Source organism: Ornithodoros turicata, chromosome 8, assembly GCF_037126465.1.
Source record: "Ornithodoros turicata isolate Travis chromosome 8, ASM3712646v1, whole genome shotgun sequence".
Classification (NCBI taxonomy): Eukaryota; Metazoa; Arthropoda; class Arachnida; order Ixodida; family Argasidae; genus Ornithodoros; species Ornithodoros turicata.
Window position 1 is genome coordinate 40053888 of NC_088208.1, and position 12259 is coordinate 40066146.

The 12259-nt window shown below is 44.4% G+C and overlaps 1 protein-coding gene across 1 annotated transcript in view; it reads right to left on the reverse strand.

The window, feature by feature from the left end:
- Positions 1-2360: 2360 nt before the first annotated feature.
- LOC135367326 (chloride channel protein 2-like) overlaps positions 2361-12259 on the reverse strand; it is a 28507-nt gene continuing 18608 nt past the window's right edge. The window contains exons 6-24 of the mRNA XM_064600541.1: positions 12091-12168; positions 11376-11454; positions 10589-10714; positions 9193-9277; positions 8775-8876; positions 8598-8682; positions 8001-8150; positions 7840-7909; positions 7468-7676; positions 6823-6938; positions 6573-6709; positions 5993-6183; positions 5815-5929; positions 5339-5412; positions 4842-4892; positions 4721-4756; positions 3937-4041; positions 2931-3017; positions 2361-2858 (exon numbers count right to left, since the gene is read on the reverse strand). Coding sequence (XP_064456611.1) covers positions 2643-2858; positions 2931-3017; positions 3937-4041; positions 4721-4756; positions 4842-4892; positions 5339-5412; positions 5815-5929; positions 5993-6183; positions 6573-6709; positions 6823-6938; positions 7468-7676; positions 7840-7909; positions 8001-8150; positions 8598-8682; positions 8775-8876; positions 9193-9277; positions 10589-10714; positions 11376-11454; positions 12091-12168 — 2112 coding nt within the window. The 3' untranslated portion in view covers positions 2361-2642. The remainder of the gene's footprint in view (positions 2859-2930; positions 3018-3936; positions 4042-4720; positions 4757-4841; positions 4893-5338; positions 5413-5814; positions 5930-5992; positions 6184-6572; positions 6710-6822; positions 6939-7467; positions 7677-7839; positions 7910-8000; positions 8151-8597; positions 8683-8774; positions 8877-9192; positions 9278-10588; positions 10715-11375; positions 11455-12090; positions 12169-12259) is intronic.

The window sequence follows — 12259 nt, forward strand, 5'->3', positions numbered from 1 at the left end:
CGAAGGCAACATATAGTGGGCAATACACATTAAAAGCAGTGACACCAGTGAGGAGAGCCGATAGAATATCCGCCATTAAAGACTCATTAGTTCCGCGCACTGCGTTTTTGGAGGATTTTTGTTTCCATTTAAACGTTTTTTTTATTTTTTTCTTCATAAATTACCCTATAGATTGACTCCTTTCTGGAAGATATGCGGAGTGCCCCAACTAACATACACCAAAATTTAAGCTTGGCACTTGGGCCCTGAACCCGCATTTTAAAAGCTAACTAATTAGTTTTATCTGTTTAATTAATTAAGCACATTTAAAAAATACTGGCAACTAGGTCACACGACTGCTGGCAACGTCCATTTAGTATCATTCACGGTATGGTGAACTATATTCACGGCAGAGCTCTCTGTTTTTGAATCCGCTACGATTGACTCGCGCAAGTGCTCGTGGCGAATCACAGGCCGAAGTGGGATACGCCAAGTTGAAGATCGGGTCCCACATACCCCACTCCTACTCCACGCCATGCATCGTTACTGCTAACGCAGTCACTGCTAAACAATACCTGATCGCCTCTCCAACGTGACATAAGCCGCGTTTACATAAATGCGACAGAAGCACATCGACTTCACTTGTCGCATCGAATGCGCTCATGTAGACGGTCAATTCGCTAGAGTAGCGCATCGAATTCAATTCGCCAGACAGACGTGACAGGCGGTCGATGCGCATTGAAAGAGTGCATGTAAACAGAAGATGCGCATCAAAAACGAAAGGAGGGCACGCTGTACGGGACGAGGAAGAAGTCGTTCAGGTTCAGGTGGATGCAGGGTAGATTTTGTGGACGAAGAAGAAGAATTAAGTGACAATGTGAAACCGTGGGGCGCTAGCGCATCCACGTAAACGGTGGCGCATCGACTTCATTTCGGTTTCCACTCGATTCGATGCGTTTCTGTCGCATTCATGGAGATGCGGCAATAGTCCCTAAGAATCGCTCCAATCGCAATGCGCTTCCAGCGGCCGTAGCCGTGAAGCCAGTTGGCATCAGCGGCGTCTGTAGCCACCAGTAGCGGCTTCGAAATCGTTTCCGGCGATTGGCTGAAACCATAGCTTGACTAATTTTCGCCGCAGAGTTATGACGTCATTTCCGCTACTCTGGCTGGTTTTCGCCGGCTGGAAGTAACTCGGAATTGTCAGAGTTGAATAAGAAAACGCACCCATCATAACTAGAAACCAAGCCAGCGAAGAGGAGAATCTCAACATGTGTACCGCCATGATCGATACGGTAGGCCTAGCGTGTTACGAACGGTGGCATCTACGAGTTCCCTGCGCTGTTGTTTCATGTAGCAGCACAAGGTTTATACCGTACGATACTCGCTCCCTAGAGAATCCAAGCGCACACCTGATGGCAGACAAAACAAACACACTTCGCACACGGCATGGCACGCGGAGCAGAGCGGAAGCGGAAGTGACTTGCATTGGATTGGATACCATTGCGCCCAACGTGCCTGGTCTTCACACGTGGAAAGGCTGTGGCGGAATCCGGCCCAATCCAAAATATCGATCATGGCGCTTCCCGGACTTGGACATTGGGAGAGGGTCTTGCCTCGGTACAACTCCTTTGCTCTCCTCCATCACTCTCTCTCTCTCCCAGCTTTTCTTCTAGCCTTTCTACTTATGATTTCTATGGATGAAACAGACGACAACATCATGGCTCAACATATTCACATGGGGCGCATTATGTAGCGGCTCCGGGACTGGGAGGGTTCGAATCCCGGTGCCGGCTGAGCTGTCTAGGGTTTTTTCTCGGGTTTTCCTCAGACGCTTTCAGACATATGTCGGTACAGTTCCCTTCGAAGTCGGCCCAGGACGCAATTTCCCCAGGGCGTTAGTCGTGGTTGCACACATCTGTGAGCCCTTTCACCACCCCCGCCCCGGAGCTCATGGAGCGCGCTCCCTTTTACTAAACGGGACATCTCCTTTTGCGGAGTTTGGCGCTCCCACGCTCGTCAGAGCATGTCGGAGTGCTTGTTGCGCTCTCCGGTTGGACCCACATCCACCTTATTTTTAAGGCTGCAGAAAGCCAGATCGGAAGACGGCTTTACTGGAAAAGAACATCCAGCGACACCCAGAGGCCTAGAACCGCTTTGCACACGCAACGTTAAAAACCCGTTTAGCAGAGCGAGAGGGACAGAGTGGACGGAAGCGCGCTCTGCAGAGCCAATTAACGCGTCCATAGCGAAGGAAACAGTCGTGACGCTGCCCGCTGGAGCACGGCCGCGACTATACGGCAAGCATTTCCATTACCACCACTAGGCTATGCACATTCCAGAAGGACCCAGGCACCTCGTAGAACACGATCGATATACAGACGTGGGGAAACATTTCTGTATTTTTGTTCATACTCAACGATATAAAAAGATCATTTTTTTTGTTTTTACACACAATGTAACAAAATAACTCCTCTTGCGTACATAGCAACACACTCACAGTGTAACATGCTAACAGAGTCCGTCCGAAGGCGCCGGAATGTGTCCTTAAGGTGCCTTTAAGGTACCTGCAGCAGCCATTACTAGAGTTCTATATCCATGATGCAAAGTAATGGATGCTTCCAAGTCCATTCACTCAACGATTGCCTCACTTATTCTTTTTCTTTTCAAACAGGGTCACTTTGGTTCTTCGAAGATGAACTGGCCTTCTTGCGCGACGATTTCTTCCGTGGCGGATTGGATTCAGCGGCGTCTTCGGATTCGGATTGCGTCTCCGACGGTGCGTACGCTCCGGCGTTCCCGTTGGGTAATTCACCGCTGGGGTTGCTAGATGATGACTTGGAGAAACCACCACTGTTCATCTTCTCTATCGCTTTCCTTAACTGGTTGTGGGGAAAGGAAATGTTAAGTGTTACAGTTAGACGTGTGCGCCGATGTACAGTAGGTAGGCCTACCTCCTTCAGTGCCACAACACCGACCAGCCTCCCTAATGCTGTGACATAGGCGCTTTGGAGGCCAAGCAGCGAAAATATGGAATGTACCTGAACAGGAAAAAGCTTTATTGAAGGAACTGGCATGCTTTCACAAGTTTCGCATTGAGGTTATCATGTGCGTTTGTCTCCTAAGCAACGGCACAGACATCTTTCAGGAACGCGCCTCTCGTGTCCGCGTTGAATTACAAGGGGCATCCACATTGGCGTGCAGTTTACAAGTAGAGCATGTTACCCGTTTCCAAAACATTCATAGTGATAAGGGCTTATCAAATGTGAGTATGAAACCGCATATCCATGACATTTTGCTTCATTCTTTAACGAGCTTTCAACTTTTGAACACCATCCTTCGACTTATTTTCCATTTGCTACCTCTATGTATGGAGCAGTGTCTTTTCTTGTGATCTTTTCGCCGTTGTGTTTTATTAAACCTAAGAACGGCATCTCGGGTGCTGAAGGAGAATTTTATAAAATACAGTCAAACTCCTTTACAACGAAACTCAGGGGACAACAAAAAAAATTCGCAGTAAAGGTATTTTCGTTAAAAAGGATGTCCATTATTGGACCAATAGGGCTCCAGCGGGACCGCAAAAAAATTTGTTGTAGTGGTATTTTCGTTAAAAAGGTGTTCGCTATAAAGGAGTTTGACTGTATATTGTTATTTCTATGAAAGTAATTTTTGTCAAACGCAAGTATATGTCCCCATTAAATTATATACGTACAATGTTTCAACCACTATATTGTTCTCTGTGGTTAATACAGGAAGAAAAAGAGGTGAATGCTGTTTATTTAACATGACTATCATAGCTTTCTTAGATTTGAGACGAAACAGCAAATGTCACTAGAGCACCAGCAGATGTGACCTCGTTTCTCATATCACGCTGTATGACTGCACATCTCAGGTGGGAGGGTCCTTTCATGCAACCACCTGTTAAACCAAGATGCACATCAAATGGTGGAAAGGACTCACCTTGAGCAAGGTTGTTCTCTCCACCAATTGAAATGGAGCAGGATCTATGTGGCACTGGGAGTAGTCCACCATTTGAGTGAGCTGATCCTCTTCCCAAGACAGTTGCTATAGGAACAATGTTTGGGACGTGTTTCGTGTGTGTAGGCATATGAATGACAGAAAACACAGAAACATTTTTCTTCCAGAGTTACAATAAACTATACAACAATAACATATGCATGGTAGTTTCGGATAATGAATTAGAAGTACACTCTTCCATTGGGTTGGAAGTTGACCGTTCATATTATCTCTGGAACCATCCCAGCAAACCACGAACGTCCAGGGGACATCCGTACTAAGTCCTGAACGTCGCAAATATCCGAATATCCCAGTGACGTCCTACGGATATCACAAAGCGACATTCGCGTAGGGGAATGTCTAGTCTATGTCCGAAGCTGGACGTGCCGTGGATATTTGTTTGATACTTTCCTAGCATCGCATATATTGCTCTAATGTGGAAAAGTTGGTGTGCTTTTGTTCCCTTTTTTGGCAGAGCAATATATACTCCGTTACTGACGGATTTTCTGACGTCGTCTGGTGCGACTTTGTGAAGCAAAGGTTGACAAAGAAACCATATCCCCTATGTACATGCGAGGTATTATGCATAATGGGGTGGCACATAAACATGCTGCAACACAGCAGGTATTAAAATCTACCATGGTTGACAACTCAGTTTCACCACAGCTAATGCACCCGCCTAGTGCACAAATGAACAAAAATGTAGCACACGTGTGCTTCAACGTACCTCTTCGGGAGACATGTCAATAATCCGTTCCCGAGGCTGAAAGTAGAGCAAAAATAAAAAAAGATATAGACTAGGTAACGTAAAGAGATAAGAACAACAAGTGGAGTTATCACTTACGTACCAGCTGTACTCTTTTTGTACTTGTTGGTGTATTTGGAGCACTCACGTCGGACTGAGAAAATAAACAGCCATTTGCTCTCAAAATGCAGGTCAACAACACAGAACAATCCATCAGGAAATGATAGGTTTTAGATAAACTGCTGTTCCTAAGCAAGTGCATCTATTCAGAAAAACACAACACTAGTACTACAGAAATCCTGCAAACTGGAAAAAGGCTCAGCTAGGACAGCTGTGGGTCTTGAGGCAATTGCCTATTGCAGGGCAGTGTACCGGTCAGGAATACCTGCAGCCTCGTAAGGCTCTCAACAGTTTCCGCAGAAGCGGACATTTTTCTTAATTTACTTCCAATACTGAAGCTCAATGTATAATCTATTTACTGGAAACTATAAACATGCACTCAATACTTACTGTGCTTCACACCTCTGGGCAGCAAGGAAAATGCAAAATCATATTCAAAGACGTGCCGCGCAACAGTGAGTAAAAAAAGAGTGCTCTAACCTTATCTGGATTGGCATCTTGTAGAGTTAAAGACTTGCGGAAAATCACTTCGAATGCTTGTCTCAATCTTGAGTCTGTGGGAGGGAAATTCAAGATCAGCTTCTAACCCATAATATGGATGTTGTGTGGCATCTTTATTGTGCAACATGCTTTGAAATGTGTCTTGCTGCTTTTCTAGGATGCCACCTGCCATAACTAAAGGTAGCACACTAGCTGTTTCATCATTCAAACAGCTGATGCTATAGGAAGACCAATTGGCTGTTTATCCCATCCTGTACTAAAATCACAAGTGGGTGCATGTTGAACACCACAGCGAAAAAGAGCTAAAGGACGAGTGAAGTGAATAGCAGGGAATAGCAAAAATAGTTTGTGTGCGCTCCTGATAGGGGAGCGCTTGAAGAATTAAGCACGGTTTTAAGCAATGCTCAGTGCGATTTCAGTGCTCCTTTAACATGTGAGCGTGGACTTTGCTGTACCTTGTGAAGTAATGGTGGAATATGGTGACTGCAGTCCATAGTCTTTCAAAATTGACTTCTTCGGGGACTTTGGTGTCAGTGGGGGTGAAGGTGGTGGTGATGAACGTGGTGATGGCTGCAAAAGTCAAATTGTTATCTTCCAGGTTATAGTGGACATAGAAAAGTTGTGAGTGCTCACCCTCCCACTCCCAGTGACTGGAACGACCTCGAAGCGCGACTGCCTACGCTGCTCCAACGGACTCTTACGGCCGGTCATGTCCATTGAACGCCTTCGGGCCACTTCCTGCAGCCTGCGGAAGCGACCGAGCTGCAGTTCCATGAGCCGGATCAGTTCGATACGAGGAATGGAACCCAGCAGGATCATAGAATCTGCAATGCATCGACATTTTTCACGGCGACGACGACACAATATACGACGTTCGTCAACATTCAAAGTTCAAACTTGACAAGGATATGTAGCGGCTGCTTCGAACCATTCAACTGTTCAAAGCAACAGAAAAAAAATTTCTAAAATTTCTACTCCTTCACAAATTTGAATTCTTTAGAAATCACTCTATGCAAAGTGCACTTTGATAATAGCATACTGCACTTTGCACACCTGTCTAATGTGCCAGCAAGTTTGCAAAGTGAACTCAGTGAAGAGTTGCTAGAAGGCTCAATGGAACTTTCAACAGAAACAATAGCAACTCTACTTGAATGATGATGTGGAGGTTTCAACAGAATGTTGCAGCCTTCCTCCCTATATTTAAGTCACTTACCAGGTGATTCCACCAGTGGAAAAGAACCGACTCTCTTGTTGACCTTGAGCAAGTTCTTGAGGTCCTTGTATGTTGCTCCCTGCCATATGCAGACCACGTCACGGACCATGATGTCTTCTACATAAATGGTGTGAGCTCTGAAAGAAAAATCCAGCACTCTGCTGTATACTCCTGCTTTTATGAAGCACCCATTTTTATCATGGTAGAATTACAATAATTACTGAATGAGGATGTTCCAGGCAGAACTTACTCGGAGGACGTCGACAGAATGGGTGGCAAGTAGGGAAGTTTTTTTAACTTAATGATGAGATCATACACTGAAGGCTGCAACATTTGAGCTACAGCATTGGCAATTAATACTGCGATCTGAAACAATGTGAGAAATCCAGATATTATTTCTTTAAACCTTGATAAAAATACGTAAAGTTGCTTTTTGTCTTATTGGTAGTCGATATGCTACGATATGCCTAGTTCAATGCTGTCTTTGTCTGTCCTTATTTCTTTTACATGTGTTGTTTTAAGTAAACCAACGCACTTGCATCTTCTTGCACTTCAGCAGGATAGGTACATTGTCTAGGAACCTATTTTTCTCTTGCTTTTCACTGCATATTCCATTGCTGAAGGTACCATACTGCCCCATATGTTCCCAACAGATAAAAACCCAAAAGCGCCTAAACGTAGGCAATATTTGTGCCTTCAACGACATTAATAATTGATAACGTGTCAACGTTACGTTACGTTAACGTGTCAACGTAACGACAACAACATCTAATGTACTGATAACTGAGACTCCCCATTCAAATGTGCCTTAAGGAATCCTGGACGGGACATTCATGAGATATCTAACGGATGTTTGTAGCTTAGTAGCCTTCTTACGAATTAGGAGTAAACTCACCATGACAGGTAGAATATGCGACATTTGGCCAGTCATTTCGAAGGCTATGACAGCTGTGGAGATGGTGCGTGTGGCTGCCCCAGCCATAGCAGCCGCTCCTGCCACGGCATAGCCTCCCGGAATTACTTTATTGAGGTTATCCCCCATTCGGATGCCCTCGGGGAACAGGACAGCCATTGTCTCCCCTACGAGCCTTCCAAACGCTGCTCCTGCATTTGAGAAATCACATCTAATCAAATCTACACCTCTGCTTCTTGGGCCTTTGGAAAAGCTAGGAATTCAGCGGGGAACGCTAGGGGACCAGACGGACTTTCATTACGCGGTACTGGTGAGAAAAATAGGGAACTTGCCAAAGTACACTTGCATACATACCCATTTTGAACACTGGAATGAAGAGTCCCAGTGGAACAGGTACTGTTGCCGCTAACGCAGTCATCCACAACTGCAAATGTACCAATCATGTACCAATCATGTACCAAATGTACCAAGTCACCAATGATGTATGTTCACATATGCTGTATCCATATACTCACATTGTTCACTATGAAGAGGGCAAGTGTAAGAAATATCCTGCCCTTTGTAGTTCCCCAGTGGTTGACAATGACATGTTCATCCACACCCAAGTCATTGGACGTCCATGTGAAATTGGTGAATAAATCATGAACTGCTTCGTGAGTTGTTAACTGGGACAGAAGAGTAATTATTGGTAAAACACATATTACCATTAAGTATGCTGGTTATTATGCTAAGTACAGCGAAACCCCTGTTATGTTATCTGGAAACACATACAAAATAAGAAAGTGCTACAAAGTCAACGACCGCTGACAGGCCTGAAAAAGTTGAGATTTCATTGTACGATACTGATATAGCTATTATGATTAAGCAAAATTAACATTAAAATGCAACAGATTTTGTATTAAATGTGCCTCCTTTGGTTTTAAGTAGAATTAAATGCTGCTTGATGTGATCATATTATGCAGGAAAGGGTATATGTTCAAAAGCACTACAATTTATGAGGCACGAAAAAAATCATAACCCAGAATTTGCATAATCAGAGTTTAACTGCATCAGTAAGCTACTCATGTTAAGTACTCAGTGTAGCCTTATGACAAACGTTGGCTTAATCTCACCTCGGAAGCCATGAACTGTCCAAGCCCCTCGGGAAATGTGGCAGATGATATGAGCACAGTAATGATGAGAGGGTACAAGAAGCGACTGCAAGTCAAAAATGAACCTGCTGTAACAATATGAAAGTTTTAGGCGCAGAGAACAGTAAGCAATATCAGAAGCCAATCAAGCATCCTAACTTTCTCTGAAGGAAGGCACTCATGCGTTTGTGCTTTCGGTTGAACAGGACCACCTTCTTGTTCATGTAAACAAATGTTGCACCGAGAAGTCCACATGCGGCCCTGCACAGGAGAGAGGCAGATGTGAGAAACTGCAAACACTATACCTAGACTAAAAAAATAGCATACTCTATGCCTCCACTATGCCCTTTGCTCCGTGGACATTTACAGTCACCATGTCATTTCCTTCAGCTAGTCGCTGCAGACTATTTTAAACACAGAAAGCCTGTGGCTAAACTGATACATGAGAGTCTGGTTCACTGAACCCTATGCAAGAGTTTATAGTTGATATGGGCAGTTGTTTGGCTACAGTCCATCTTACAAGTGTGTTCTAGCCTTAGAATGAACACAGTGTCATAGGGAGTCAAACTGAAATTACCCCATGACAGCATAAACCACTAGTTCCATGAGATCAAAAGGAAAATCCATGCGGAAGTTGGTCCTGAACACTGCTGTGATGGTTTCTGTAAAAGACACAAAACAAACACTTTATTGTAGCAGTAAAAGGATTTGAAATGGTCTTAAAACAGTCTGCACGCTTTCAATTGTGATCTATATACAGGCCATCTTTTTTATCCTTTACAGATTTTTTAATCAAAGAGCTACGCGAGCAGCATAGATGTCGTTTTTGCAGTTGAGTTATATGGCTGGCCGGCAGAGCTCGACATTTCGGGCCGAAAGAACTCACGATAACGATCATCTGATAAGGCGAGCGTGAGGCTGAAGCCGACTCACGCTTACGCTCAGGTTGATATGGCGCGTGATCGCTGTGCGTCATGAGCGCGATACTGGATCGCACTCATCCTCGCGCCTCTGTTTATCGCACAGCGAAAGTCATGCGCTGCTGAGTCGCGCGGTTTCAGGATCGGCTGATTTGCACGGCGAATTTCGCTTTGCAAATGAGCCAAAACCGAAACTGCGCCGATTAGGAGCGCAGCGCTCGGTCCACGTCAGATGGTCACGTGCTTTGGAGCGACGGAGATGATTGGAGTAGATGCTGATCTGCTGACAAGATCAACCGCTTTGTAGCCCCGATAAGCCTCCATCAGCGAAGGTCATGCGCTGCTGAGTCGCGCGGTTTCGAGATCGGCTCAGTTGCACGGCGAATTTCGCTTTGCAAATGAGCCAAAACCGAAACTGCACCGATCGGGAGCTCAGCGCTCGTTCCACGTCAGAGGGCCACGCGTTTTGGAGCGATGGAAATGATTGGAGTAGATGCTTATCTGATGGCCAGATCAACCGCTTTGCGGCCCAGATAAGCCTCCATCGGCGAAGGTCAAGCGCTCCTGAGTCGCGCTGTTTTGGTTGCGGCTCATTTGCATAACGAAATTCCGCAATGAACATTTCATGGCACGCGCTCCTTTCTAACTTTTCAAAAAATAGAATGGCTCTGGACAAGGATTCTCCCATTCTGCTATCTCGTTTTGTAACGAAATTCCCTAATTAAAGAGTTAATCAATTCATTTTAGGTAATAGTCATCTTGTAGTTACATTCTCTCTTTGAGAGGATTACTGGTCCAGCCACACTTAACTACAAAAACGACATCTATGCTGCTCTCATAGCTCTTTTATAAAAAATCTGTAAAGGATAACAAAACAAAAATTGCCTGTATATTGGGTGGTACATATAAAAACAATCATGAGAAGAGAGGAAAACACATGACAGGGCCTACAGCAAGCAAGATGTAAGAGAGATGGGTAAGAGTGTTTTGCAGCAGTCTGTTCTCTGGAAAATAAAAGTGTTTCCAAGTAGGAAGATTCTAGTTTCAGCTCACCTTGCTCTTTGAGCCAAACTCCTAACAGCTGCCAGACTAACGCTCCGCAGGCAGCAGCAAAGAATCCACGCCAGTAATTGCGCACGGCGAAGAATACTGAAGTTACTTCAATACTGAACAAAACTCCTGCGGCAAGACAGACACAAAAAAGGAAACATACGTCACCGACCACGCTTAATTGGTTCAGCAAGTTACAGCTCCATTGTGCCCATAGGGGTGTTCTGCCCTATTTTGCACCATGTAAACATTCGTGGCGATATTATACCGGCCCTGGTCGCACTTCACCGGAAATGTCATCATGCGAGCGACCTTAAATAGTACCCATGATCTGCAACTGAGCTGTATGCAAAGAATCCAGATAGTATTTCTTCTGCACGTTGCTCACTATGGTCTTTCAGCTGTTGTTTTATTCAATCAATGACCCTAGAATTTTCGTCAATGAGCACTGGATGTCCTCCTTATAGATAACCTATAATGCAGCTTACAAGACAGTGGTCTACCAGAGTCGGGCAATTCCTCAGTGATACTGCTTTTGTACATTTAAGTAAAGTTGGCTAGTACTGCATGTACTTCATTAATGCACTTTTTACGCATGAAAGTATAGCGCCATAGAAGGTGCGTTAATTACGCGAGTAAATACGATATTTTGTCCACAAGCTGCATTAGTGCAACGATGAAATACTGCTCACACTGTCTTCACACTGACTCATGTACCAGAACAGTAAGTAGTAGATGAAGTAATGAACTGTAGGTTGACAAACACTGTACAGTGTACCAAATATCTTACCTCCAAGAGGAGCGGCAAAGGTACAGGCGACACCCACGGCACAGGCAGCGGCCAGCATTTCACTCGTACGAGACTCGTTCTGATAGCAGAAACACATTGCCATTGACACTGAAGCCGTCACACTGAGCCAACACGCAAAAACACGAGATGATGAAAATAGTTTTTGTCACAGCTGACCGTGAGACACGAAAGCTTACAGATCAACAGGGTTTCCTGCAGAACTTGATACAAATTTGCACACACATCATACCAAAATACAGCTAGAAGATGAACAATTGAAATATGGCAGTTGTCGAAAAAGCTAGACAGTGGTAGGAATAAATAACTCTTTCAATGAGTGATATATTTCGATTGTTCATGTTCTTGGGCACCTTGAGGTGTGTGTTGTGTCTGTCTATATGTGTTTCAGCCTCAGAGCAGTTACTTTGGATCATGTTCGACAGCTAAAAGGTTTGAGATTAGCACTGCGTGGCACACAACATGCAAATATAATCGATTAATTAATTAATAGTTTAATGGATATTAATAGATGCATGATTTAATGAATATTAAATATTCCTAGCAGGTAATTAAAATCTGTTGGGAAGGTCCCAACTGCAGGGTTCTGCGATAACTACGAATGGTGAACGAATGGTGCCCAATAATGCACTCCCATGAGGGGTGTCCCATGACGGGTGTCTGCCCTTAAAGGTGATTTAGACTAAGTGACACTTACCTCATAAATGTCTTTAAAAGATGAAATGACTTTGCTGAGTGCTGTAGCGACCATACTGGACACATGAACAAAAGGACCCTGGCAAAGATAAAAGAAATAACTCTTTGGAAACCAAGCACAAAGTGATAACAAAGTAATACCCATTGCAAACTCTTCAAGTAGCCATTGC